At 43.1% G+C, this 27,399-nt stretch overlaps 9 protein-coding genes across 9 annotated transcripts; 3 read left to right on the top strand and 6 right to left on the bottom strand.

Annotated features, from left to right (window-relative positions):
• Positions 1-235: 235 nt before the first annotated feature.
• EAE98_000680 (uncharacterized protein) lies at positions 236-1,426 on the top strand (the record flags this gene model as incomplete). The annotated part of the gene is made up of 2 exons (XM_038948298.1): positions 236-1,360; positions 1,421-1,426. 2 exons carry the CDS (start codon positions 236-238, stop codon positions 1,424-1,426), a joined length of 1,131 nt encoding a protein of 376 aa, XP_038815975.1.
• A 1,391-nt stretch (positions 1,427-2,817) lies between these two features.
• EAE98_000679 (uncharacterized protein) lies at positions 2,818-4,720 on the top strand (the record flags this gene model as incomplete). Its single annotated transcript, XM_038948297.1, has 4 exons — positions 2,818-2,994; positions 3,088-3,386; positions 3,460-4,597; positions 4,652-4,720. 4 exons carry the CDS (start codon positions 2,818-2,820, stop codon positions 4,718-4,720), a joined length of 1,683 nt encoding a protein of 560 aa, XP_038815974.1.
• Positions 4,721-4,954: 234 nt separating this feature from the next.
• On the bottom strand, positions 4,955-6,914 carry EAE98_000678 (uncharacterized protein). The gene is made up of 4 exons (XM_038948296.1): positions 6,709-6,914; positions 5,963-6,655; positions 5,277-5,899; positions 4,955-5,224 (listed from the first exon to the last, which is right to left on the bottom strand). Exons 2-4 carry the CDS (start codon positions 6,531-6,533, stop codon positions 5,204-5,206), a joined length of 1,215 nt encoding a protein of 404 aa, XP_038815973.1. The 5' UTR covers positions 6,534-6,655; positions 6,709-6,914; the 3' UTR covers positions 4,955-5,203.
• A 222-nt stretch (positions 6,915-7,136) lies between these two features.
• EAE98_000677 (uncharacterized protein) lies at positions 7,137-10,294 on the bottom strand. The gene is made up of 4 exons (XM_038948295.1): positions 9,605-10,294; positions 8,472-9,542; positions 7,836-8,421; positions 7,137-7,748 (listed from the first exon to the last, which is right to left on the bottom strand). Exons 2-4 carry the CDS (start codon positions 9,030-9,032, stop codon positions 7,327-7,329), a joined length of 1,569 nt encoding a protein of 522 aa, XP_038815972.1. The 5' UTR covers positions 9,033-9,542; positions 9,605-10,294; the 3' UTR covers positions 7,137-7,326.
• A 6,105-nt stretch (positions 10,295-16,399) lies between these two features.
• EAE98_000676 (uncharacterized protein) lies at positions 16,400-17,428 on the bottom strand (the record flags this gene model as incomplete). Its single annotated transcript, XM_038948294.1, has 1 exon — positions 16,400-17,428. The coding sequence occupies one exon, from the start codon at positions 17,426-17,428 to the stop codon at positions 16,400-16,402; it is 1,029 nt and encodes a 342-aa protein (XP_038815971.1).
• Positions 17,429-17,994: 566 nt separating this feature from the next.
• On the bottom strand, positions 17,995-19,648 carry EAE98_000675 (uncharacterized protein; the record flags this gene model as incomplete). Its single annotated transcript, XM_038948293.1, has 6 exons — positions 17,995-18,767; positions 18,821-18,979; positions 19,032-19,136; positions 19,194-19,295; positions 19,351-19,517; positions 19,569-19,648. The coding sequence occupies 6 exons, from the start codon at positions 19,646-19,648 to the stop codon at positions 17,995-17,997; spliced, it is 1,386 nt and encodes a 461-aa protein (XP_038815970.1).
• Positions 19,649-22,331: 2,683 nt separating this feature from the next.
• Positions 22,332-23,170, bottom strand: EAE98_000674 (uncharacterized protein; the record flags this gene model as incomplete). Its single annotated transcript, XM_038948292.1, has 3 exons — positions 22,332-22,553; positions 22,662-22,900; positions 22,972-23,170. 3 exons carry the CDS (start codon positions 23,168-23,170, stop codon positions 22,332-22,334), a joined length of 660 nt encoding a protein of 219 aa, XP_038815969.1.
• A 1,182-nt stretch (positions 23,171-24,352) lies between these two features.
• EAE98_000673 (uncharacterized protein) lies at positions 24,353-25,588 on the bottom strand. The gene is made up of 2 exons (XM_038948291.1): positions 25,322-25,588; positions 24,353-25,266 (listed from the first exon to the last, which is right to left on the bottom strand). The coding sequence occupies exons 1-2, from the start codon at positions 25,496-25,498 to the stop codon at positions 24,406-24,408; spliced, it is 1,038 nt and encodes a 345-aa protein (XP_038815968.1). The 5' UTR covers positions 25,499-25,588; the 3' UTR covers positions 24,353-24,405.
• A 720-nt stretch (positions 25,589-26,308) lies between these two features.
• EAE98_000672 (uncharacterized protein) lies at positions 26,309-27,339 on the top strand (the record flags this gene model as incomplete). The annotated part of the gene is made up of 2 exons (XM_038948290.1): positions 26,309-26,515; positions 26,737-27,339. 2 exons carry the CDS (start codon positions 26,309-26,311, stop codon positions 27,337-27,339), a joined length of 810 nt encoding a protein of 269 aa, XP_038815967.1.
• Between the last annotated feature and the right edge of the window lie 60 nt (positions 27,340-27,399).

Here is a 27,399-nt window from a genome sequence, read left to right as displayed (position 1 = left end):
CACCATGTTCACTTAAACCATAGATGGATAGGTACCTATTTTGAGTGAACTTTATCACACGATCACCTAAAACCACAAAATCACTTCCTCCCAGTTTTCAATACTTTTGAACAAAACAAAATATCAACATTCTCTCTACTTCATTGCCCACAAAACAAAATATCAAAGTTCTCTCTATTTCAATACAACGAATCAATAGCCTTTGGAACGGTCTCCAAAATAGGAGTTTCTCAAGATGTTCCTTCAGTCTGAAGAATCTCAGTTGGCGAATTTGCCTAGCACACCCCTCATTTCTGTGCCCGGCCCACTTGAGGAGTTTACCCCATTCTCCCGATTACCTTTAGAATTAAGACGCAAGATCTGGGGATTCGCAGCTCTATCCTACCCAAGAATCTTTGAACTGGTATGGTGTAGCTCTGAAAATGACCTTCATCGATTGTTCAAAGTTTCGAAACAGACCAATCGTGCCCCACCAATCCTGGAAGTCAACAGAGAGGCCCGTGAAGAAGGAATGCGCACCTTCGAAAAGCGAGTATTCAACAATTGCAACACCAATACTGGAATTCCTTTCAAAGTCGAAGGAGAAAAGCCTCAGTGTACATGGTTCAATCCCGATCTGGACACAGTCTACTTTGGCGAAAATACATGTATTCGAACAGTTGCGGACTTCGTTGATTTGTACTGGCAAACGAAACTTCCAAAAATTGCTTTCGCAACGAAAGCACATCTTCACGGTTCCTGCAAATGTAATTGGATTTCTGGAGACTGGAATCCTGGTCACAGGACGGTAACAAGTCTTCAAATTCTTCATGGCAAGCCTCCGAAAGATGCAAATTCGTCTATGTTCCCAGGCTCACCCAGTACAAGGGAGGTTTCCATCGTTCTCCCGTCTTTCATATACAGATATGCGGCAGGAGAAATGCCAAATACGATCACATTCCGTCCTTCCGTTCATAATGTTCTTGAGATAGATGGTGTACGAATAGCTGCAGCATGGGCCAATGAAATCCATGAAATTCGATCCGGGCTTGACTTCGGATGGGGACCAAGCAGATGGAAAAATGACAGTTGTCCTGATTTCGATTTTGTTTCCTTTGCTCCAAGTTATAAAGATGGAAAGGGAAAGAAACTCAGACACGATGGTTTCCTGATGTCTTCGAAGGACTGTGAAAGAATCACTGCGCATGGAGGAGCATTTCTCGAGGATTTGAAGCTTCGTACTGGTGTTGATATACGAGTTGGGTATTGCAGTGACTCAGATGCTTACACTGGCTGGTTTGAGGCGGTGAACGAAGTCGGCCTTTTTAATGGAACTAGTGAGGGTATCAAACAATGCGAATTCGAAATTTTGGCCCATTGTGTAAGTCAAACCATCAAGCTCTATCATGATCTCAACTAACATTTCTTAGCTTAATGCGAGAGATGAACCGGAGGTTGGCATTGATATACTCTAGTATTACATTGGCAGATTTTGGAGCTCTGACATAATTGCTCATATTTATTCGGGTGTTACAAGATCACTTTATGAATAGTCAATACATTAATGAAGATGAACACTCTTATAGAAATATACAGAAATGCTGATATGTGATCTGGAACACTTGAAAGAATTTGAGGAAATATGAGACTGGACTAGGATATATCACCCATCAAATGTATGTCTGGACTACTGTAATATCCCTCAACGTATTCCATCAATTGAAATGCCCTTACATGACACTGATAATAATCCTGGTAAATACCAGCCAATGCTTTATCCTCTAGAATGTTTTCTGCTAGACTGATTCTTATATTAGGGAAGAAAAGAGAAGATTTTGATAAACAGGTTTTTATGATTCTCCCTCTGAAATACAAAAGAGTGATGAGTTGCAAGATCAATCACTTATGAGTATACACTAAGGCATAGAACACACCATGGGCCCAATGAAGATGATTCATTGGTTGAAAAAGGGAAGTCTTTCATCCACTCAATGACTCCACATTGGATTAAACTAATTCTTGTACTTCACAAATATTCATGGACCAGTTGTGCATCAGCCAGGTTAAAGCAATCTTAGCCATGTGAACAGCACAAGCAAACCGGGTTGTCGTTCAACATCTTAGATCCTAAGAAGTGTTCAGCAGTCGTGATTAGTAACATAGAAAAGAAACATAAGCACTCTAACATTTCCTTGTGCAATCCGCTCATGCAAATGGTGAATGATGTGTGAACATGAGGATAATATGAAAAATTTGTCATGAATTACATGGTGAAAACACTACAGCACCCTTATCTTTTGCTGGAATTGTATAATCTAGTCCTTAACCGGTTCCTACCATGCATTCAAGAAGGATTTACCATCCGCATAGTAGCCATCAGATTCAATTATCTAATGATCGAATAAATATAACTGTGCACTATTGAAGTAATTAGATTCACCTTCACAAATCCATATCTAAGCCATTGAGACACTTACAAATGAACTGGCATTAACGTGAACAACCGAGATTCAATACATCCAAAGCAATAGCCAGCTTGTGTTGAAACTCGCTAACATGAAAGTGGCACCACTAGCGTCATTTCGCCAGTCTCCCAAAGTAATAAAGGTTTCTTGTTGCATCGTCTACTGTCCTGAAAATCGTCACAGTTCCAGCTCGACCTCTCAGATCTTCTTACTCTTGACCTAGAAAAGATCACCCAAGACTTCAATGAACAATCGATTACCTCAACTTCTTTTTGAAAGTTTACCACAACACATTCTCTACTTTCAATAAAATTTCCCAAGGAACTAAATCGGAAAACACTCAAAATCACAAAGTCAGACAACATTTTACAAGATGTCTTTCTATGAACGCTTTTCTGACCCCTACCAACCAACACCAAGTGGAGTGGGAAGAACCAACGGTGGAGGAGGTCAAGGTGGACCATCCAATGGATCTGCTCCCACTGAGGGACAGAACCAAGTCGATTCCACCGAAATGACAACCGCCACTAATGGTGGTGGTTCCTCACAGGTATGTCTTTGTTCTCTTGCTTATTCTCTTGCTTATTCTTAGCCCTAATCATCATAGACCCCTGTTCAGAGACCAAACTAACAGCATTCAAAGAATACGGAAGCTCCTGGCCCAGCAACAGACCCCAAGGGTACAGGTAAAGGCAAGAAAAACAAGTGGGCGAAAGTCGACTTGAACGATATTGCACCAATGGCAGGTCCCTCTATTCCCGCGCAGCCAAACCTTAAGGGTGGAGGCAACTACAGGAAGGAACGATCCTTCGGTCTCCTCGTTGAGGATAATGTTAAAGCACCTCGTCCTCATGAGAATCCTCATCGCGGTGTCAACATTGACGGAGAGTCACTTGGCGAGATCGCCGATCGCTTGAACAAGCTGGATTTGGAGAAGGCTAGGTACGTACACACTTTCTATTCACACATCACATGACATCTCCTTTCACCCATACCAGCACTAACAATACATCAGTAAGCCTTTAACGGAATTCACACTCTTCCCGAAACTCTCGCCCGAACTGCGCTTCAAGAGTTGGAACATTGCAGCACGTTCCTTGTCGCCTCGAATCCTGGAAGTTGTATTGTATCCGGATTTTCCCTGCCCACCAGGTGGCCAACGAGATAACATTGACATGTGCAATCCCAATGATTTGAGACAATTCAATCATAAGACATGGCACATCTCCGCGCCTGGCCAGAAAGTCCCAGCCATATTACACGCCACTCGGGAATCGCGTGCCGAGGCCCAACGCGTGTACGAAAAGCGATACCTCAACAACTTTCCGGATAATTTCCCCTATCACCAAAATGACGAGCGTCCATGGACATACTACAACCCGTATGTCGATGTCATTTTCTTTGGCGATGGAATGTGCATTATGCCGCTTGTCAGATTCTTCCGTCACCATTCCGAGGAAATTTTCCCTCGACTAGCTTTCCGATGTGCCGAATTCATTGGTACATGTAAGGTACAATGTACCTGGAATACCTGGGAATGGGGACACGGTGACGATTGGAGTGACTGCCGTCGCGGAGTCGGCATTGGAGGCGGCGGTATTGACATCATGGGTATTCTTCACGGAAAAGATCGGGAAATTGCCCTAAACTCGCTGGTTCCTGGAGTTCCGAGTGTAGAGGAGGTGTTTTTCGTGGTCAAGACGGAGTGCATGAAGTTCCCACCGGGACGGGTGCCCAGCAACTTGACCTTCCGCCCTGCGATACACAACGGCCTGACACGAGGTCAGCAGCGGAAGAGAACTGAATCTCAAGCTGAAGTTGACATAGCTAGGGCCGGAGAAGGAGTTCCTGGCTGTGGTACCAATAGATGGAACGACCATCCTCCAACTTTCAGCTTCGTCTCCATGGCTCCTCCATTAAAATATGGCAAGGGTAAAGACCTAAAGCACGATGCACTCCATGTGCCAAGCGAGCAATTGGGTAAATTGACCTATCACAACAATAAGTTCCTTGTAGATTTAGCTGTCAGAGCTAATCTCGAGATCGTACCTAGCGCGAGAGCATACGCTGGTGAGCTGAATCGAGAAATCGGCTTGTACAATGGTACTGAAAAAGGCATTGAGCTAGCAAAGGAAGAGATCCAGAGGCAATTAGTATGTTGAATAGCCCTTGAAATACTGGTGGATTGATGCTAACACAGAACACAGCTTGTGGATATCAACGCCGATCATCGTGGTCCCAACCACCAAGGCGGCTCTCGTGGTCGTGGTCAATAGACTGATTAAGCGGCGGATGGAGGTGTGGGGGGCTCAAATGATACATAGACGTTGAAGTCAAGGGCGTCCGAATTTGTTTGGTAATATTGTCAGACATGATTTCCTGATGACAGAATGCAACCGTCTAGTATCCGTTAATTTGTCGTGGGAGAAAAAAATCACTGCATAGGGCGTAGTGTTTCTAAGTAGTATACAATAACATTGTCTATCTGCAATCCATTGATCTCAACGCTTTGTGAAAAATGTGAGATCCACTTACTTAGATGATATCCCGTAACAGTCGAACTCTGCAAGTCTTTAACATTCGAATGATATTGGCACCACTCGAAAAGCCTGTGTATGGTCTGGGCATGCGAAATCTAACTTTATTCCTGTACATGTGTCTTTATCTAAAGCAAATAACGCTTGTTAAACGCCCGTTCAATCTATATTTCTATATCCAAAATTTGTGTACATAGCCGGTAAATCTTTTACAAGTCGCAATCATTCCAATCCGCAAATTCCCTGTCAAATAAAGTCAGTCATTAAGAATTTCAAGACTTAAAGAATATCTTACCACTCTTCTCTCCCTGAAATCATCATACAACCCCTCCCAAATATCTCTTCCCCTACAATCATCTCCTTCCGGCACCGGAACACACGTCGGTCCCTTTCCGATCCACTCCATGTCATCCAATTGCCACGGTTTCTCCAAAGGCCAATCACTAAAATGAACAAACTTTGACTTCTGGAATACTTGCAATGGGTCCCATACATCGGTTTCATGACCTTTTCCCCAGAAGCCTTTGTGTTTATCGACAGGTCTTCTGAATTCTCCTGTAAGAAGTGAGTATATTTGATGGTCTATTAAGCCACAGGAGTCTTTTTGCTGTGTGAGGACAGAGTTAATGATGTCCATGTCGTAGATACCCACACGGGCTTTTTTGACCTCACTTTCAAGCCGTAAGAATTCTGTGGTTGACGGTTTGATGAGCATGATGTGGGATGCTAATTGAGGGACACCTTCGGAATCAAGCCAGTATGCTCGTGGTGCAAGGAGTTGCGTTGAGTCCGACATTGGAGCAAGGAATAATTCATCCATGGATTTCAGAACAATGGAATCGGAATCTAGAACGAGAAGTCTCTCATGGGATGTCTGGTTAAAAGCTAGGAGTTTGGTGTAACTTTCCGCCCATTCATCTATTATGCATCAGCGATTAATGATCTCATGTCTTGATACGATATAGGAATAAGATTTATTACCCTGGCTACCATGTTTATGCTTCAGAATTTCCACATTCTTCAACTCCACTTTGTATTCATCTCTCGCCTGGATCAGCATCTCAGTGATAATATCCAGACCCTTCCCATTGACATCTTCGATCCATTCATCCCTCCATAATTGAGGATATATTAATACTCTTTCCGCTTTGCTCCCTAGCGTGTTGAGCGACTCAAACAACATCAATGCGTTGCACAGATAATCTTGCGAGGTTGCATATGTGATGTAAGCGTATTTATTCCACTCAATTCCTGTCTCCTCGCCTGTCAGGGGCTCCACAACAACAGGAGCCTGTTTCAAGCATGCAGGAGTTTTATACTGAAGATGTAATTCTTTCGCTTTTCGTGTTCCATGGGGAAGTAATAAGAGTATAATCAGTCCACAAATAACGATTGGTATAGCTGTTCGTACAGGTCTTGACCGAAGTATTTGCGCGATACTCGGTTTGGCTGCTTTGGAAGGGGGTGGTTCGTCGACATCAAAATTTAGGACTGGGAGATAAGGCGAATTTTGCAAGAAATCTGGGAGATCGCGTGGTGCCTGATGCGACATACTCGATTGAGCTCAAAGAAGCTTCCTAAGATATAGAAGTATAGCCAAGATGAGGAAACGCGTATCACGTGATAAGTATCAGAAATGCAAGATCCGTGAGTCTAAATCGAGAAGATATTGATCTGCCTCTGTCAGACTGGTAGTTCCTTTATTTTGAGTTGAAGAAAATACATACAGAAAATGGAAAACAAAACAGCTCTGAATATCCAAAAATTCTAATTCTCACGGGATCACAAACTTTTCTCGGGCGTAAATCCCGATTGACAATAGAGCAGGCGGTCAAAACACAATGTCAAGAACGATTGATACGAGGAATCATCAGGTATGCGCCCGATAAGATGAGATGGTCAGCAGACCTCAAGATACAAGAGTAAAAATGATAAAGGGACTGTCGTGGAATCAATAGGACGCGTCAAATGGTGCTGGCCGTGGAGATGATTAGGTATTTTCGGACTTTAGTGCTTACTAAGTCGAGAGCTTGGTCTTCTTGATAGGATAGGGGTATCACGGGACTACAACAACGACAGTATCACTGATTGGAAGTGTGATTGACCATTGCTGGATGGTTCATGATTAAGTGATGCTAAAATTTTCCATAGGATGGCTTGGAGATTGCATAAAGATTGTTTGATTTCCTACACCGCTAAACGCTACAAATGAATACTTTACAGAATTCAAAATACTCGCATGCAAATTCGAGATTTGGCGAACGCTATTTCATATCTAAGCCTAAAAAACCTTGACAAGATCACAAACATTTTCCATAATATTCCACTATCCTCCACTATCCTCCTCAAGCCCACTCCACTCCAACCTTGACACCATTCCCGCTCTCCACGCTCAATTTGATCTCCTCCACCCACTCCGCAACTTCATCCCTACACTCCACCCCTTTCCACTCTTGTACCAATCTCGCAAGCACATATGCCATCTCCGTTAATCCCAGATTTCTTCCCGCACACATTCTAGTTCCACCTCCAAATGGTAAGTAATTCCATCCTGGCCTCAAATGTTCCCAGCGTTCTGGTCTGAACGCTTCAGGATCTGGTTGATAACAAGGTGCCAGACGGTGGAATACCCAACTGTTTGGGGTAATGAGAGTACCGGCTTTGACTAGGATTGGGGAAGTTCCTGAAGGGCCGCCACCGCGAGGGAGGATGGTATCGCAAACAGCTCCACGGGTTATGGTTGGGGCTATGGGGGTGAGACGGAGAGCTGGTCATTAATGTCAGCATTATGGTCACCTTTGTTCTCTTCATTGAACAAAGTTAAAGAGGAATAAAGTATGAAGAGAAAACCTACTCTCGTTAACAACCCATTGTAAATATCTCATCCCTTTCAAACTCTCAAATGTTAACTCCTCATCCTTCTCCCTATGTTCCAATACCTCTTTCCTCAATTTCTTCCAAGCCTTCTGATTCCTACATAACCAAAAAATTGCATTTCCAACCCCAATGGCCGTAGCTTCATGACCTGCCAAGAATACCTGCAAAGTTTGATTTCGGAGCTCTCGACGATCATCTGTTTCTTTGGCCATTTCGTGAAGGAGAATATAGCGATGATTTTCTTCTTCAGCTTCTTCTTCGTCGCCTGAACTTGACGGATCTGGATTCGGGCGTGATTTCCTGGAGGCAAGATATTCTCGGCGAAGCTCAAGTGCCTTATCAATATGTGCATCGACGAACTTATGAACTGCACGTCTTTCTTTCTTATCCCAACGGTCTTGGTATAAGAATGATAAGGTACGGAGCTGAGATCGAATACTGATACCTCGTTGAGCATGATGGAAGGAGTTGAGAAATTTATGGGAATCAGAAGCTTCATCAGAAGATTCATCTAAAGCGTTGACAGATTCGCCAAAGATGAACTCGGTGGATGTGTCCAGAAACTGTTTTTGCCGGGTTAAAAGATTACGATATAGGCGGGAGTTCGGCTTACCAAATCATCGAGCAACGAACTTAAGTTCACCGTTCTTCCATCTCTTGGAATAAGCTTTAGGAACTTTTGAAGATGTATCTCAAATGCCGGAAAATTGGCCACGTTGTACCTTGTAAAGGTAGGCCGAATCAAAGCCCGGGAGTGTTCCCAAAATGGTCCGTCAGTACTGAATACGCCATCTCCTAGAAGTGGATAGAAAGCCTTTTTTCTTAGATGATAAACCCCATAGTCCTTGAAGTTTGTACTATAATATGTTTGAAGATTTCGAGGATCGATGGTAAAGATGGTTGTTGTGCCGATAGACTCCTCGGTGTACGTGCTTCCGAGTTCATTGTGATGATTCATGATAGATTCGAGATGTTTATGATTTTTCATATTCTTCATTTTGTCAAGGAAAAGGTCGATACCGAATGGATATTTAGATGATCTCTTGGGGGGTTCTTCGCAACCATGTTCCTTCATCAATTGCTTGCGTCTTGCTCTAAGTCTTGCGGCATCAACCAGATAGCAGACGAGAAGTATAACCAAGGAGGCACCACCAAAATCTGAGAGGTAACCCATCACCGAAGCAATACGCTTCTATGCAGTCCTGACTGAATCGCCAGTTCAAGTTATGGATAGAAAATCAACACGGAAGTATCATTATGTGCGAGGTACCTACTACAAGCGAAGCAAAAGGTAGTGAAATTTGGGGCCAGCTTCTTATCGGCATAAAGTCACCTATTCTTACATCATGATTCTGCACGTTGGTGGCATATTCTTATCGCTGGAGCGATTCCAGGTGATGTTGGTGAAATACTGGACACCTAACACAGCCAGCAACAATCTTACCGTATCCAACCCAACTGTTAGATCGATGTATCCACTGATGTCGGTTCGAATATTAACGGCAGCTTACATCCCGACAACCCCGGCCAATCTCATCTGCCGTCACTCGCTTTCATTAAACGGAATGTCCCTTGAATCTATATCAGGACCATGTGTCTTTTTTATTTGTCCGTCCATTGATGATTTGCGAAGAATGCTCCTGAAGTATAAATTACTTGCAGCACTGATAGACCTTCACCTTATCTGCTTGATGTTATACCTGTTAGATTGAAATATTTTTGAATGACACCAAGAGACTATCGTACTTTTACCAACGTAGTCGAAACTCTCGCAAAGCTGCCATGGTGAAGATTTCCCGCCCTAGTACTCTGGAAGATGTTCGGTTCAGATCAACACTAATCGCTCCCAGGCCGCCCCAGTTCAGTCTGAGTACGACCGCGATCCATCGTAACAATCAGTCAATGCAATTGATAAGAATCTCAATTGACATCGCACAGGAAGAACGAAGGCTTCAATCGCTCAGGACTTCCTCGCAAGTGCCATTAGAGTGATATATCCTGTTCTCAGGAACCTAGTCTTGTTGTGCATCGTAGAGAAATGCAGAGACCGTTGCCACAAGCAGAGAGCGCAAAAAATATCTGCTCGTTGGCGTTCTGAATACTGAAGAGCTTATGAGGAACGATATGTAACAAAAGCTCCGGAACCACTGGATCGCAGCAGATGAAAATACTGCAATTTCCATATCATGCTAAATCCATGACCTACCATTAGGTTCCCAAACCGGATGCCAAAAAATACATGTTGCATATCTGATAATCCCGATTTCCGACAAAGTATAATAAAATTCCATCAATGGTCATTGTTCGGGACCGACAGAACATAAGGTTCACCACTATAATTCGAAACTCCGTCCACAACCGTCATGAAACCGACCTAGCGGCTATCCGAAAAGTATAAAGAAAAGACTTTTTGTTGCATATCTTAAATCGGTATCGGTATTTCCGCCAATACCTATTTCCGCCCGTGAGATACAATTGTTAGGATATAGCCTGGACTTTTAGATACCGCCACGAGCTAAGAAGTGGACGGAACGGATACGATGATGTTGTCGCTTCGACGAGAGTCAGTATTGGCAAACTATTAGATATACTTGCGGGAATTTTCAAGATCTACTCTGTTCCGCAAGGTAGGTTCTGTATTCCGGTGAGCTTTTCCGGAAAATTGTTGTGTAAAAATCCGACGTCAAGTCAAAAATAGCATCATCGTGTCTAAAATTCCGTATCAACGGAATTCAACAAACAAAGTTGTTTCATCCTTCAACCTGGGAATCTCGCAATCTTGACTATACCCACCAGCCAAGAAATAAATCCCACCTATAGACAGCACTTAAAATCTTTTGTTGCAAATCTAGGAAATTTCAAATTCCGTGAATATCTGCCGAGACTCCCTCATGCGATGACTTGGGATCTTTGTTGTCAAGAATCAGGCGAGATATCGCCAGATCATGTTTAGTTGGCTGATAGCGGAAACCCCGTAGATAACACTTGGATGAACATTGTGGCGGTTCTAGCTATTCGTACCCACATGCTGCACTTATGAAACTCCTTCCGCTCAGAAATCATTTTGTTGCACGTCGTAAAACCGCCACATTCCGCAGCCTCTGTGTTAGGTTCTGGAAAAAATGGTTAGGAAGATGCTAATGTGTGAATAGTCCGCATGTGTTGGTGGAATTGTAGGATGGACGGAATCTCGGGGAATTAAGAGGAGGAAATCTAGACCTAAAAGACGGAAAGTGGCCCTATGAGATCCGCCATCAGGCAATTTTGTTGCACATCGTAAAATACGATATTCCGGAACCGATAGCGATAGCGATATTTCCGCAGATTGAATCAGTGAGGAAGAGGAACGATACAGACGAAGGTGGTTAGAGTCTGGGAAAAGTGTGTAGAAAGATACTGTCTAGCAGTCTTTTCGGGGCTTGCCTATTAGCTATCTACTATTGTGATATGATCTACCAATAAATCCTCGAGGTTTCATTCCACTAAACTTGCACCTCTGCAAGAAGATTACCGTATCTACTCGTACTTCGTACAACTAATCGGAAAATCTAACAGCACTGAGATTCTACCGAATATAGCCCGTATGGAGAACAAACCTAAGCCCGCTCGGCCCGCCACCATCTTGAAGGAAATGGATCTTTTCTTTTTCACCATTCGGGAATATTTTTCACAGTTACGTTTATCACGCCCCCTCGGCCCCGTTCAGAGGATAGTGGCACGTATATCAGATGTTTTTGATGGAACCGGCGTTTCCGGAATTTAACAAACATCAAAATCACCGGGCAGTTATAGCGTCGGAGACAAGCTAATTGCTTGAGCGGAGCGGTAGCTAACACATTCATCGTTTCTCGTATCTTCAACATTCCGCACTCCGTCGGGAATCGAGGGTGAAAGCCATGCCTGTGGAGTTATATCATTAATGGTATGTCACTGCTTCATGCGAATCTACTAGGTAGCATCTAGCACAAACTGTTGCCATTTTCCGAAATCCAACCCATTCGGCTCGCAGAACTTGCAAACGGAAGATCCATTCCGTTGGTGGATACAGCTCATGATTCCAATTGAGATCATTACGATTCAAAAGTGCTTTTCATTCTTTTGTTGCATGTCTTGAAAGATCCGAAAATCCGAATATTGGATGGTTGAGACATCAGAATTTCTCACGATACTAGTTGAGGTTGAGCCAAGTAGCAATACAGCATTACACTAACCAACTGACTCTGAAGCTCCGAAACCCCTTCATTTGATCTCGCCAATCCAGTCACCAGATTTATCACCAACACAACAAATCAACTCATCCACAATGTAAACACCGAAAACAATCTCTAATGTTGCACATCTGAATATCGCCGAATTTCAAATCTTCGGCGAAGACTTCAGTCTCCAATTCTTTACCTCCGAACAAAACAAAATGAAATCGCTACATCCGAAAATTCGGCGCTCTAATCACTCCATTTACGCTTAAAACATCGTGATATTACCCCGAATTACATATTCGATCATCATGATTGGAGGCCATAGATTCATGATTCTTTTGTTGCATATCTACCATATCCGAATTAGACCGGTCGCCGACTTCTGATTATTCCAGATAGTTTCTCACAATTTGTAATTGTTGGGTTGAGTTGAGTTGTTGTGGTGTAGTGTGCCAGCAGCTCGCGAGCTCGCCTCATCCGCACAGTGCTGATTTATTAGCCTAATTTGTTGGTACGCACTTACATTGTTAGAAACCCGCAGCGACCGAACTTCCGTCCATCTTAACTTACTGAGCAATATCCGCAAACACTTCCTCGCATGCCATGTCATGCCATGGAATTAACAATCACCATCCAACTCCAACACAACTGATGCCAAAGCCAAGTTCAGCATATTAAACCAATCATCTAATTCTCCAGAACATTTGTTGCATGTCTGTCTAAACTCCGAGATCCGTTCTTTCCATATTTTCGGACTTCAATTTTGTTGTTTTACTACAATGGTTATTTCCTTTGGTGTTTCTAAAGCTAACCCAATCCAACCCCTCCTTTGTTAAACATGGTGACATTCAAATCTCTCTAACCATAAGACCGACTCGGATCCCGCTTGATTGATCCTCGGCCGCCCTTCGATTAACCTCCGAATATGCTACTAACGAAATAACCTTATTTCCTTCTCATTTCTTTGAATCATTGGACGACATGCCTTTCCAAAATGTTCAAAACCGTCTGTTGCATATCTACACAAACTCCGAGCCGGCGGATATTACCTTTCTTGCTCTTTGCATAATGTTTTCGCTCAAAATTTTACGTGGTTCGGAGACAAGTCTCAAGAATTCGGCGATACAACGTGAGTTCGGAGACCGAACATTGGCGCTCCTTCCCCTCTTTTGGATATCCAACAAATCAACTATTGGTATTTCCGAATTGTATCATGAGACATCGGGCATTGAGTGGGAGACCTACTAATTTGGTAAGGTGATGAGAGATGGAAAGGGTTTTGTTGCATGTCTATGTAAATCCGAAGCAATAAGATTCGGAGTTGATGTTGCCCCGACTACATGAGACTGACTGGAACAATTTCGATGTTGGGTTTGAAGAGTTGTTGAACGACTACGGAGTAAAGTCCGATATCCATAATATGCATAGTTGACGAGCTGAGATAGAAGAGCTGAGCTTGAAGATCTGTGGTCGATCAAAGAGAACATGGCCAATCGCAAAGCGGACATTACGTTTCATCCGCAGAGCCGCATTAGTTCATCTCACTAACCCCACAACGCGTTCATTTCGTACTTCCAATAGACACATTACAACACTGCATCTATGTGTATCAAATGTTGCACATCTGAGAAATCCCGCAGCTTTGCTGTCAGATCCGCGCTATCCGCAGGGTTCCATTGGTCACCTCATGCGGATCTAGATCTCATCTGATCTTCAGTTATGAGACTCAGGTAGATCTTGGGCTTGAATAGAGGACCAAATGCGGGGCAACAGGGATTGATGATTTCCCAGCTTCCTACCATTCCGGAAGTAGCGCAATGCACCTCGACGTATACACAAAGAAAGCAAAACATCAATCATGTATACGAGAGGTTTTGGAGACAGGAACATTTGTTGCATGTCTATAAAATACCGAGATCCCGGATGTGGTCAACAGAGTCAGTGACTACGTCCATTAGCAGAAATGTGGAGTTTCAGCTCAGTATTGTCCATTCTCCCGGATAATGGGCAGAGGTACGGATAAATCGACAACGGAGCAAGCAAAAGAAGCAAAAAGTTATTCCCATAGCATGACATTCTAGGCTTCTTGGTATACCTACTTGGTGTACCTAACCTTATTGCTAACCCAAAGTTAGCCACACCCTGGGACCGCCAAGTTCCAACACGTATATTTGGACGATTTGTTGCACATCTGACAAACTCCGAGATCTCGGATATAGGATTTTGGCAACGTTTGGCTTTATCTACGGAGTTGAAGCAGAGCTCCTTTGCTTGCGAGACCACTCTTCTCCGTTCGAGCGGAGATTCGCGGACATATCCTCGGCGGTGGAAAAAGGTGGTAAAGTCCCCCTGTCCTGGTCACTTGGAAACTCAATTTACAAATTGAAGATCCTCCATATCGAATTCTGCAGTACCCTTTATTTGCTTTTAACTATCAGTCAAGCATTGTATTAGTCGTTGGAGACATCTTGGAATAGATAGACAACCCGTGTGTTCTCGGCGGAGATAAAATACAAATTCCGAATTTGTCTAGACACATGAAGCATATGCGTCTATGACAACGAAACATGTATACTCGATAGATAATTTACTGAATAGCTAGCAAAATCCGAGATCCGCGAAGTATAAACACGCTGTAATGAGTATTCGGAATTTTCACCACCACCGGGCCGAAGTGACCAAGACAGAGGAAATTCACCAACGACAAGTATTCTCGCCGAGCCTATCAAGTAAGCAAACCACGACTCGAGAGATATTGTTGCACATGTTACCATCTTCAAGTTCCTGGTACTCTCATCGTTTCCACGAGTTGACGGAGTACATCGCTGAGTCTGCTGGAGTGTCATGAAATATTTATGGAGATTCTATGCACCCCGACCAAAAAATGGGGAATGATCCCCGGGCCTGCCAATTGCAAAGATAGATAGATCAAAAAAGATAATTTGTTGCACATCTGCTTGTCCCCGAAATCCTAGGCCCCCAATACATTTCCATGAACGAACGGGGTTTCTTCACCGAGTCCGCTGGAGCTGCACGCATATCCCCCGACGGAGGAACTCTCCAAGTCTACCAATCGTAAAGACAAATGCATGGGGAAAGTAGGTATTTTGTTGCACGTCTGAAATCATTCCCGAAATGCTAAAACTCTGATCATTTTCCACAAGTGAACGGGGCCCAATCGCCGAGTCCGCTTGCATAGCATCGAGTATCCACGAGTATCACTAATCTCCCGACGGAGGAATTTCCGTGCCTGCCAATCATGAAAACTAATAAAGGAGAAAGACTTTTTGTTGCATGTCTGTATGTCACTGAACTCCTGAAGCTTTGATATTTTCCTTGGATCAACGGAGGATATCGCCGACTCCGCTGGTGTTACATGGGAAATCCACGACCATGCCAAGTCTCCCGGAGGGAAAAATAAGTCCGGGCCTAGCAATGATAAAGCCGAATGAAGGAAAAAAGTTGTATTGTTGCATATCTACTGACCCCCGAGATCTTGCAATCTCCATCGCCTGCGTAACTGGGTTATGCGGAGTTTTTAGCCGATGTCGAGTGTATTCGGTACTTCAGATGGGTTATTCATGCGTAAATGATGGAATTCGGCGGATAAAGTCTCCGGATGTGCTGATTGGAAAGGCAAATAGATGGAATGACATTTTGTTGCACGCCTCACGGTGACCGAGATTTCGGAAATGTAAATCTCTCCGAACTGTAAAAGTCCGGAGCTTGTGCTCGTAGTTTAGGTGGTAATGATGAGAATGCATTGAAACGTAGCATCTCGGCGGAGAAAGGGGGATACTTCAGAATCACGAGAAAATCGCATTATGGCTCACCAATCAAGTGAGTGGATGAAAGGAAATGGGGAGAATGAAGGATTTGTTGCATATCTTTAGCCTCCGTCGTTTCGGCCGTAGAAGAAGATGTGAGACGGTGCCATAAACAGAAAGTAGGTATGAAAGTTTAATCTGATGTTGAACATGTGATGCCGAACATCCATTGCCTATTGGTCGTGGAGAGAGTCGGTGGTAACGTGTTGTAACTTGATAATAATGCTTCCTAGCACGAATAGACAAGTACTGCATCTTATTGTCCATTGTTCACCCTGAACCTGATGTAGTATCTTTCAAGTATATGTAGAAAAATATCGAGATTTGGTTTGCATCAGTGGTTTGTGGCATATTGCAGATATGGTAATGGACTGATTAGGCCAGTGGAAGACGCTGATGAACGCAGAGATTATATGAATTTTCATATTTCTATATCTATATAATTCCTTCTATTCAATCTCTAGTCTATATTTCAATACCTTCTATTCGCTGTCATCGTTAACTCTAGATCATCTTCTCTAGTTCCCCAACCATTCCCTCTTAACCACTTCCAATTCTTCTTTTAACCACTTTCCTTCTTCCTTCTCCTCATCGATAGACCCATCGAACCCATGTTCCATCCCCTCCCTCCAAATACCTTTCACTCTATCCTCCCCAAACTTCTTCCCATAAATCTCCACCAACTCCTTCGTATCCTCCCACGGAACAGCAGAATCCTTCGTCCCATGAAACGTCAACAAGTAAGGTCTCTTCTCCCCCTCCCCCTTAACATCCGTATTCTCAATAACATCCTCCAACCACAGTCCCTCCTCTCCATCTCTTTTAAAAATCTCCGTCCACCTTCCTCTCTGCACCATCGTAACCGCTACTTCCAATCTCGCAGGCGGGTACGCACTAATCACTATTTTCTCACCCCCTTTGCCTATATCAGCAATATGATTATCCAAAAACCCCGCATCCATCTGTGGAACTCCAAAAGGACTTTTCGTTTCGCTAGCCTCGGAGTACCACTCCTTCCTCAAAAGCGTCATGGGATACGCTGCCATCACCGCTTTTGGACCATCGAATCCCTCCGTCTGTCCCCAGAAACCTTCAGGGAGAAGAGAGCTGCGGATAGCCAGATACCCTCCCGCACTTTCACCGAAAACCGCGACTTTTTCAAAATCCACAGAAAGATTGCTATTCAGCCCTGAAAGATACGACGAGAGTCCATTAACGCCAGACGCAAGCCACGTCCAAAAATCCTTCACATCCTCCAAAATCTCCTGTCCACTGGCTTCAGGCAATAACCGATAATCAGGCATAACAAAGATCGCCTCACTTTTCACCACGAGATCAACAGTCCATTTAGGAAGCCATTCTGTGAAGAGTGCTGAGCCTGTGACTAAAAATCCTCCATGAAATCTCACAAGGACCGGATATTTTCCCGGGGTTGTTGAGCCAGCGATGGATTTTGGAATGAGAATGTGGGTTGGAAATTCAACACCTTGCACGGATTTATATGTAGTAGTGTGCAAGCTGAAGGGAGCAAGCTTGGGGTCTGACATTTTTGGAGTTGGAGGTATTGAATTCTGCTTTTTGGGATTTTGTGGAGTAAGGTAATCCCTGATGAATGATGATGAGATTGATAAGATATATTTTTTGTCGGGAATACTTCGGTAAATAATTTGTGGGTTGAGTGGTGGACGTTGATTTCAAGTCAATGTAATGAATGGTACTACTTTCGATGATATGATTGATAAAAAAGAAGATTTCGAGAGTTGATGGTGATGCGATAGATACTTATATTCTTGCGGTCCAAAATCAATTTGTTTACTCCCCGTGGATTTTTCGGATTTTGTTGTTAATTCTTTCGTACACTATGGTATTGTAAGCCGTGGTGCTATCACCGCGGGATTAATATGGGATGGGTGGGATGGGATTATGTAAATCTGACAAATCGAATTATTTACGAGATTCTCGTTACTTGTAATTGAATATGCTACAATGCCATTCTTTCAAATCTCCTCATTCATATAGCAATCTTCTAGCCACAAGTGGATATATTGTCGTTACCAATCCCACATACATATCCGTCCCCAGTTCATTTATAATATAGAAAACCCTAAGGCAATTAACGGCAAGGCCAATAACTACTCTCCGTTCGGTCAACCACGTCTGTCTGATTGACATCCATTAAAGTCATTCTTCGGACTGTCGTGATGGTTTCAAGTGCATCACACTCCGGATCGGTGTTCTGTAAGGTTTCAAGACAAGTTGCAAGCAAGTCATCTCCTTCCCATTCAAACTTTTCATTGATTGGTATGAACTCGGAAGGTGAAACCACCGTGCGTCGAACAGCGCTTCGACCACGAATAAGCATGATACTTTCGACGGCAGGATAACACAATGTAAGCTTATAAAAAGGATTGATGGAAAGAGGACCTTCGTATGCCAACCGCTTAACTCTGAGCCAATCGAAAGAGAGAGGAGCGTGTCTACAGCTCATTCTATGACCATTACAACGAGCACATTGAGAATATATGCCATCACGTTGCCAGTCAAAGTAGATACATGGCTGGGCGCGTTGTCCTTCAGTAAGTGCACTGTCCATAAGCTCGTTCAAAGTCTTCTGGTCCCAAAACCCCATCTCAGGATCCCTTGCAAATGACAAGTCGTACCATTTCAGAGCTACTTTTCTTGACTCTTGACAAGTGTGAAGCAAAGCTGGAATTGGCGCATCCGAATAAAGTGCTGCACTCCATTTGGACTCTCGAATCTTTATATAACGTGCTTCAGGACGGGCGAAGTGCCAAATTTGCCGTCGTACTTTTCCGGGAAGTTTTGAGAAGTACGGTAGCTTTTGAGGAGGCGCAGAATCTTCTTTTAGATCGGAAAGTCCCCACCCTACTGAAATTAGTAATTATCGAAGAAATTTCCAGCTGAGAGGAAAAGCTTACACTCGTCATCATCTTCAGGATCTGCCTCGGATTCTTCAGTCCCTTCAGTATCTTGATTGTACTCTGCTTCCTGAATTCCATCGGTCTCTTGAGCTTTTTGGGGTGATGACAGGGCTGTGGTATCAGATACTGTTTCTTCCAAATCGAATAGGACCGAGTCTGCTTGAAATATCAGAGTATGTCTCTGTAGGTGGTAATAAGAGAGGCTTACTGGTTTCTTCATGATCTGCTTGGCTTTCTTCGGGTTCCCCGAGTCTTTGATGTGATGATAAATCTATTAAGCCAGACTCCTCTTGAAGATCTAATAGACTTGACGCTAAATTGGAGGTTAGACGTCATTTTTTGTGCAAATGGTTGATGAATTTGAACTCACAAGGCTGATAGAAACTTGCTTGAAGCTTTTCAGTTTCATGATTTCTTTTGACAAAGAGTGTAGTTGTTCCCGCCTCTTCTGCCAAATCCAAAAGATTCCAGTCTGGCAAAAGGTCAATGATTACCTTGAAAGTTGAATGGTAGTCTGGAATTCTTACAATTTTCTTGAGATTCTGTTGTCGTTGCTTTCCACTTTTCATGTTCTCCACTGTTCTTGGAAACTTTTTGAGCTGCTCGAGAGATCTCCTCAACATCCTCAATCTCTTGCGTGTCTTTGGGTGTGATTTGAGGTGCGGTCGATACTATTGCCTCTTGCCTCTGCCTCCTATGATGACCTTGTCAAAAATGATGCGATCGAGAAAGAAGAAATACTAACTGTTCTGCCATGAGATTCAAGTAACGTTCCAACATTTGATCCTTCCCCGAGTCCCTTGAAGGGATCGATAAACCCGCCATCTTGATTGGAATTTTGTCAAGGAAACCAAGATTGTATTTGGATAGGTTGTTGTGCTGGATACTAAAGTTGAAGATATTCCTTACAAGAGATTCAAAGATGAAGGTGTGGTTGTAAACTAACCTGATTAGGCAAAACTCCATTCAGCAAGGACGACCTCTTTGGGAAGGACCACTTGAGTCCCTGCCGGATATGGCCGTGTGAAGCTCAAATCGATGTTTCTCTACTCTATCTTCTCTTACCCATCATAAGCTTTTCTCATGGAAGTCACATGACAATCATTCTCTTCATGTCGAAATCCAATCTTAGGAACTCTGTCTCCTCTGCCATCCATGTTCACATCAAACTCTCATTTCCTCAACTTGAACCAGTTCATCGAAAAGTTATTTTTAAATTATGGTTTATGTGATAATCACAAGATTTTTGACATTGGGACAAGCATCCCATATCTTCTCCCACCAATCCTTATTTCTAACAAAACATCATCTGCCTCGTTGAAGATAAACCGATTGAATCTTATTTACCGAATCACGATTTTCTTATCATTCAAAAGGTATATTCTATGAGATACTCAGTTTTCCAGCATACGCCAGTACCGCAAAAATATTGCAATTTGATCCCGTACGGACTACTTACTCAGAACGTAAGAACATTGTTCCAGTGTTGCAGCTAAAATTTATACGTTCGGTCTCTGAGGTCCCTTTCTACGCTTTTTGATCTTTTTCGATATTGGAAAAATTTAGCTTGAAATTTGTAAAAACGAGTAAATCTGGAGCAGGTATTGACTGTAATATGTTCTTGGGCAAATCTCGTTGGATAGCATTTCCGCATGGTCTTGGCGGAACATTGAGGCTACTGCTAAAACTTGCCCACACACAGTAGTCTGTCACTGTCCGAGGTGGAAAATTCTGCTGCTTTAAGTAATATGGTTTGAGATGGTGCTGCTTCTGATCCGGAAGTTACGTTTGAAAAGCACTAGAAGTTGAGCCACTGGCAGTTCCAGAAACATGTCTTGTCGGGATGAAATTAACGCCTGGTATTTTCCCGGCGATCCTACCGTCTTTGACCACTACATGTTTTGAAATCAGTATTTCTACTATCCTCGATATCTGATCCTGCAATTGGAGTCGACAACATCCAATACTGCTCCCAAGTGGCATGGTTGATCTGCCGCTGATTGGTAGAATCAGTAGATATCTGATCCTTCACCTTGCGCGTTTTAAAACGCCTCTTAGACCCTATTATCTGTTCAAAATTACGATCGCTACATGCGCCTCTGTACGATGCTCCAATTTTGACAGCAAAGTGTCGTAGAACACCCAAGACGGACAGTTCTTCTTCCATTCTTACAGCCTGATGTTTGATGCGTATTTCACCGATTGCAAGGAGGTCCAATGTATGTTCGTGGAATGTAAAGAGATCTCAAAAAGCTTAAATCTGCTTATTTGAAGGAGAGGCTGCCAGAGCAAAGTTGTCCAGCTGTATATAGCATGCAAATGACTCGCTGTACATGACTAAAACCCACTTGCAATTCCCAGATATAGTTGAACAAACTCGGCTGCTTTAGCTTATTGTTAGTTTGAAATTGAGATGAGTTAATAAATCGAGGAAATAGCCTAGGTCAATTGAAATTGAATCAGCCATCGCAAATACCATGCAAATCCCAGTCCATGAAATTGATTTCAAACGTTTTCCATTCTCTTTATCACTATCATTAATCCAATGGTCCATTTCTCTCGTGCCTCTTGGGCTCTATAGTGGCTACAATCTGCAATATTCGGAGGATAGAATCTATAATTAGAAGATAGAACCTACGTATGAAAGGTAATATTATCAATCCAAGGTAGGTTTTCCATACAGTTTCTAGCCAAATTAGAGTAGAATCTGATTAGCACAAGAGCAAGCCAATTGTGAGTTTGAAAGCATGAGAGTGCTTTTCCGTCCATTCAATCGCTTTTCCTACCCTCCCATCTTGTTTTCCAGTCCAGCAGTATCATTATTGATAATATCGTCTTTATAATTACGCTCCTTATCCGCTCTCCATTTTTCGCTCTTGGAGGTCTTTGTCTTACTATCTAATTTTGAAAGATTACAAAATTCAAGATACTTCATAGTCCATCTATGTGTGCAAAATATCAAAGAAGTATTGCGGGGTGATTACCTTGATTTTTATATGGTTGTTTGATGGCATTTCCCACTTTTCAAATCCAATTTTTGAGGTTCGCCTATTATCTTTTCATGTCCTGGATCCGAGTAGCTAGTTTTTATTATCTTGTCGGATATCATGTTCTGCATGATTTTATTTGAGTTGCTAGCTCTGGTAGTTACATAGACCTTATCGTCTGTTACAGCTGGCTTGAATGTAGCTATTGAAGCAGATCAAAGTTATGCCAACTGGTATATTTAAGCCTAGCTCGATATTCCTACAGGGCCGTTTTTGCTAGACTAGCAGTTGATCCCGTGATTGAGTCCGTTGCGGATACTAGACACTATTCCACGTGATTAGCTGACTACGCTTAAAGACCTCCATCAACGATGACTCTTAGCAATACTCCTGTCACTTTATCATATTCGTCGGCTAGTAGTCCATACAAGTCTTGATATTCTGAAATTTTATCATTAAACTAATCTCGAATTATCATACCATCTTCCCATTCAATACCCAACCCTCAATATTCCTTTCGCTCAAACTCCTCCCAAAATGTTTTCCGCGCTCTCAATCATAGCCTTCAATTGCTCTTGAATGGCGTCCAATCGCTGTTTAACATACCCCCTCATTCTTTCCAATTCAATCTCCAATTCATCAATCTCCTCTCTCACACCATCTGCCTTAACCCTGTAAAATTGATGAGCTTGGTCTGCAACCCCCTTTCGGAGCTTGTAGTCAAAATCAAGATAGCCACGCTTCTATCAAAGCAACAAATTAGCACACATTCAGCACATTTGCACTTTCGTTTCCACTACCGTGAACTTCAAAGTCTCACACCTCCTTGATATGGGGCACAGTGTGCTTACCTTCTTCTGATGCGCCGCAGTCATCAATCTCTCCCATTCAATCTTTCCATCGTCCCTCAGCTTTTTCTCCTGCATCTCCATCTTCTCTATCTTCGCCTTCCAGACATTTAGCACCTCAAAGTTAGAAAGCATGATCCTCCTCTCAACCGTTTCGAATTTCCGCGCGCGTTGGCCACCGCCGACGATTGGAAATCTACCAGGGACATCAACAACAGCCTCCACATTGTTGTAATCGAGGACTAAAGTTCATATTTCTTAGTACGAGCCGACACATGCGACATAACGTATCCGAAAGTTAAGAAGAACTTACAATAGTAAACCCAGACGTCCCACTCGATACACTGCTGCATATCCCGGGCCGGAGTCTTCCATTCTACCTGCTTGGCACGACAGCGCTCTACTGTGGCGTCAAATTCCTCCTCGGTGCAAACGCCGCGGTAGGAAAGCTTGTCATTGAGGACAAATTGCTTAATGTCCTCGAGTACAGATATATACTCAAGATCTGCCATTGTATTGCTGTGTCGTTGTTGGACTTTTTGTTTGGAGATAGAAGCTGTGTTGATGGAGAGAGAAATAGGATTGTGATGAGAAAGCAATTGAATTTAAAGAGAAAGAAAAGTCTGTGAGTTATCCGGATTTCTTCGGGTATGATTTTATTCAGGCCTCGAGGCAGGAACTTTTGGATGTGTGAACGACTCCATGATGGGATAAGTATGCGTGGGATGGAAGTTGATTTTTGACTTGTGAGTTTGTGTCTAGATGTTGTTTATTCCACTGACTCTAAGTGTCAGCTCCTGAATAAGACTCAGTAGGTTGCATTACCCAGATCTATAGAAGGCAGGGAGTTCAGGTATGGATAATTTCATTGACTATTTCAACTTTTTCAAGTATTAATCACATAAAAATGAGATATTCAGATATAAACAATGAATACATCAAAGACTACAGCTATGTATGACTCCTTATTGTAATCTTCCAAGCAGAAATAGCTAATCCCTTGGGAAATTCATCCTATCAACCAGACAAAACCCTTTCCATACATCCAGTCCTAAGAATACTTGAAACCTAACTTTCTTTCCAATAACAATAATCAAAGTAGATTCTTCTCTTAATAGAGAGCTTAAAATACAAAGAACATTCCCAATGATAGCATACTAAAAAACAGCTTTTGCTTGCTCCTTATTAGTTGAATATTCGGCTAACAAAACTTCGCGAACGCAACCGATTACGAAGACATAGAACCGAACTCTAAATATTCTCAGGCAGACATAAACATACATCATTAGCGCACAGCATGATGTAATGAATAATAGACAACTCTTCTTACCAGGATATTATAAGTTGGTTGTGGTAACCCCATACATTGAGGAACTATCCTGGCTAGATCTTGCGATGAGCATTCTGCGTGAAGACACCATGTAGAGCAGCGACGTGAAATTCAATGAGGTTCTTTGAGATGGACTGCTTGTTGTAGACGGTAGGCTGTAATATTTACGGGTTCTCCCTACTATTCCCATAGGAGTGACCGACCGGTGCTAAAGTTTTAGCATTAAGTAACAGGCACACCTCAAAATGTTGTAAATGTTCTAGGCTCTATGAGGCTTGAGTGCGGACACATTGATAGGATAGGACCGACAGAAAGTGATGCTCTGACTGCCATTGATATTAATGGAATGAAAAGCACGAATTTGAGCACGCGAAGAAATTTCAATCTTTAGATAGAGCTATACGAAGCAGGGTATCATTAATCCTCATCTCCATATCCCGAGGAATGATACTCAAATTCCGAAGGTAAAGGAGCATCCCCTTCAAGATCATCATCTACATTTCTACTCACAAGCGGCTTTTGGGCTTCTACCTCCGGTATTACACTTGGACTCGCAATCGGCTGCTTTGGTGCAGATATCGGTAATTTGCCCAAGACCCTCGTCATCCAAGCCGCCCATTCCCACGGTCTATCTCTACCCCCCGGCAACGAATTGAAATATTCCCAACCCATTACACCACCGAATGTAGGATAACTCAACTTCAGATTGAGAAGGACTTCCTGCAAAGTCTCAAAAGGCACCCATCCACTACCATTCCCCGGATTGGTAACCATACCCACCACGATTTTATGTGCAGGCCACCCCCTCATCATCATCATATCATATCCAGCAGTCTTGCTCATATCCCCCCACCCACAATAAAACTGGGTATTGTACCATTCAATACTACTTCCTCTCATAACCTCCAGAGCTTCGTAGTTGAATCCGCTTAGATTATGTTTTGGCAGTTCAGATACCAATGCCGCAGCCACAGGCGCAAGTGTAATGATAAATCCAGCTCCGAAATCCGCTTTCAGTCGATCAATCAATCGAATTATTCCAGCAAGAGTCATTTCTTCTTCAACATCGAGATCTAAACCATCGAGACCCCGTTCGCGGATAAGATTTCGTAAAGGAATGTAATAGAGTTCGAATGTGGCATCGTCCTGATCGAGTCGTGTGAATGAACCCTTTGCTGCCCCGCCAAGCATTCCCATTACTTTTATTCCGGAGGCTTGGAGGATTCGAAGCTCCGCCCACATGGTAACGAATCGTTCATGGTGAGGTACATGATCGTTCTGCCATTTGTTAATGCTTGCACACATAAATCAAAGAGAGATGTGGCAGATGTACCAGAGTTATATTTCCTGGGGGATCATTGAGATGAATCGCGGCGACATTGACATGTGTCACCGCGATGTTCGGTTTGGTTATGATAGGTAATATTGAACATAATTTGCCATCAGGATGATGTTGCGTCTGATAGTATATGACGATTCTAGGAGTTGTAGGAATTGGAAGGGGAGGCATTGGAGAAGAGTCGTTGTTGTTTGATTTGTTGGTGAGGTTGATGGTGGTCAGGGTCCTAGAATTAGTGTGGGGCTAGTCTGGTGGAGCACGAAGCTTATCCCGCTCGGAGTTTGACGTCGCCCTACGAATACCATTGTCACCATTGTGCAAGTGTTCATGATGGCATTGTGTGAATACTTTTAGTAGTCTTGAACGAAAGACACTTGCGAAGTCAACTTGTCGAGCTCAAGTTTGAATACACAACGGCGAGAATGATTCCGGTTTGATGAAATTATTTCTCCTGCTCCTCAGTCTCATCCCACGATGGTTGGTGATTATCATACAGACGAGGCTGCGAGGCTTTAGGCGTGCATTTAGTTATTATAATTCTATAATAATACCGCGGGAGACATTCGACGCCTTAGAAGTGGTCATTGCATTCCGGATGTTACTGGGCAGTGCGAACAGATGACCACAAGTGCTGCAGCTTTTTTGCACAACACGGTCATCAATAGAGGCTTCTCGCAGCACTTGAAAGGTATATTACAACAGTAATGCGTCCGACAAAACACTCATCCTGCAGAGTAACAATCATTTACATCTCAGAGACTGCTGATCCTGTGCTGTCCTATGTCTCTGCATCGCGTCCGTTGGCCTTGGATTGGCCGCATTTCATATACCGAAGCATAGAAAGGCTCCAGGCTCTACAAATTATCTTCAAAGCAGTTGAATGGCCGCGTATCACGGCAAGCTGTCTTTGTCATGAGAATCCTTCGCCACATGTGGTGCAACCCTCTAGAGCCAGGGAAATTGCCTTGCTCTGCGCAGAAAATGATACCTAAATCTGTTATTCTTACGCTGAATGGTTGTGCAGAAACATTGAAGAAGCTAAATGAAGGGGCTAGCAGACATGGAAAGGATAGACTTTCGAACAGACTTACATATTGTTTTGTGCGGGATGATTTAGCGGCCGCTTGCAATATGTTGGATAGCTTGCAGCATAATTTGAGCAATGCTCTTAAAGTTTGGATGTTGTACGTATGTCAAGCCGCTCCAAAAGGTTTGACACTGAAAGAAGAAGAGGGAAGACAGTACTCGCCATCAAGCAGATATAACCCAAATGATTACGGATCAATGTGTCACGCACTTTCACACCTCACGAAAATTCGAAGGCTGTTTTGAAATTTGTCAAAGAAAATAGATATTATAGTAAAGTTGCGTACATCAGGGCCCATGACTACATTACTAATTTGACACAGATATCAAGTAAACAGCAGCCTCTTCTCCAAAGCCCTTCTTTACTGGCAAAAAGATGCTTAGAGCTTAACGCCGCCAAGGCTGAATCCAGCTTTTTACTACTGAAACACAAACACAACGTTCGACTTCGTTTCCCTTGTCCGTGTCCTTGCAATTTATCAGCATCTCAATATGCTGATGGACATTGCGCCTCTGTGTATTCTGCCCTCTGGAAACAAAACTTTTCGAGTCTTCATACTTGTTCTATGTGTAAGGGTTGGCAATTAATTCGAAAGAAGTTCAATGTTTGCAACAAATTGCTAGGATACTGCATAGCATTCACTATGTTTCTCACGCGTGGTGCCGGCGGCTTTTCAATCGGCCCACTGCTGGGTTTTAGTGCCACAACACCTACTTCTTCGCCTGCTTTCCGCTTATTATATGCTACTAAATACATGCATCCCAATCGGTACCCCTTTCAAAGGGCTCTGGATGGTAAGAGCTTGGTATACTCGGAATATGATGCCTTACGGATGCACCCCAAGTTTGATAGCTCAGGTACATCGAACTGGGGCTCAAGTATCCACGCTATCAAATATGATGAGCCGGACAAAGCTATGGAATAGCTCGAAGAGCTTGTCAATCATACTTTGAATGAGTTGCGTATATCGTTTCAAAACGGGAAA

Source organism: Botrytis deweyae, assembly GCF_014898535.1.
Source record: "Botrytis deweyae strain B1 chromosome Unknown BDEW_001, whole genome shotgun sequence".
In the NCBI taxonomy this organism is placed as follows: Eukaryota; Fungi; Ascomycota; class Leotiomycetes; order Helotiales; family Sclerotiniaceae; genus Botrytis; species Botrytis deweyae.
Note: the sequence above shows the minus strand (reverse complement) of the source record. Positions and strands in the feature narration are given on the sequence as shown.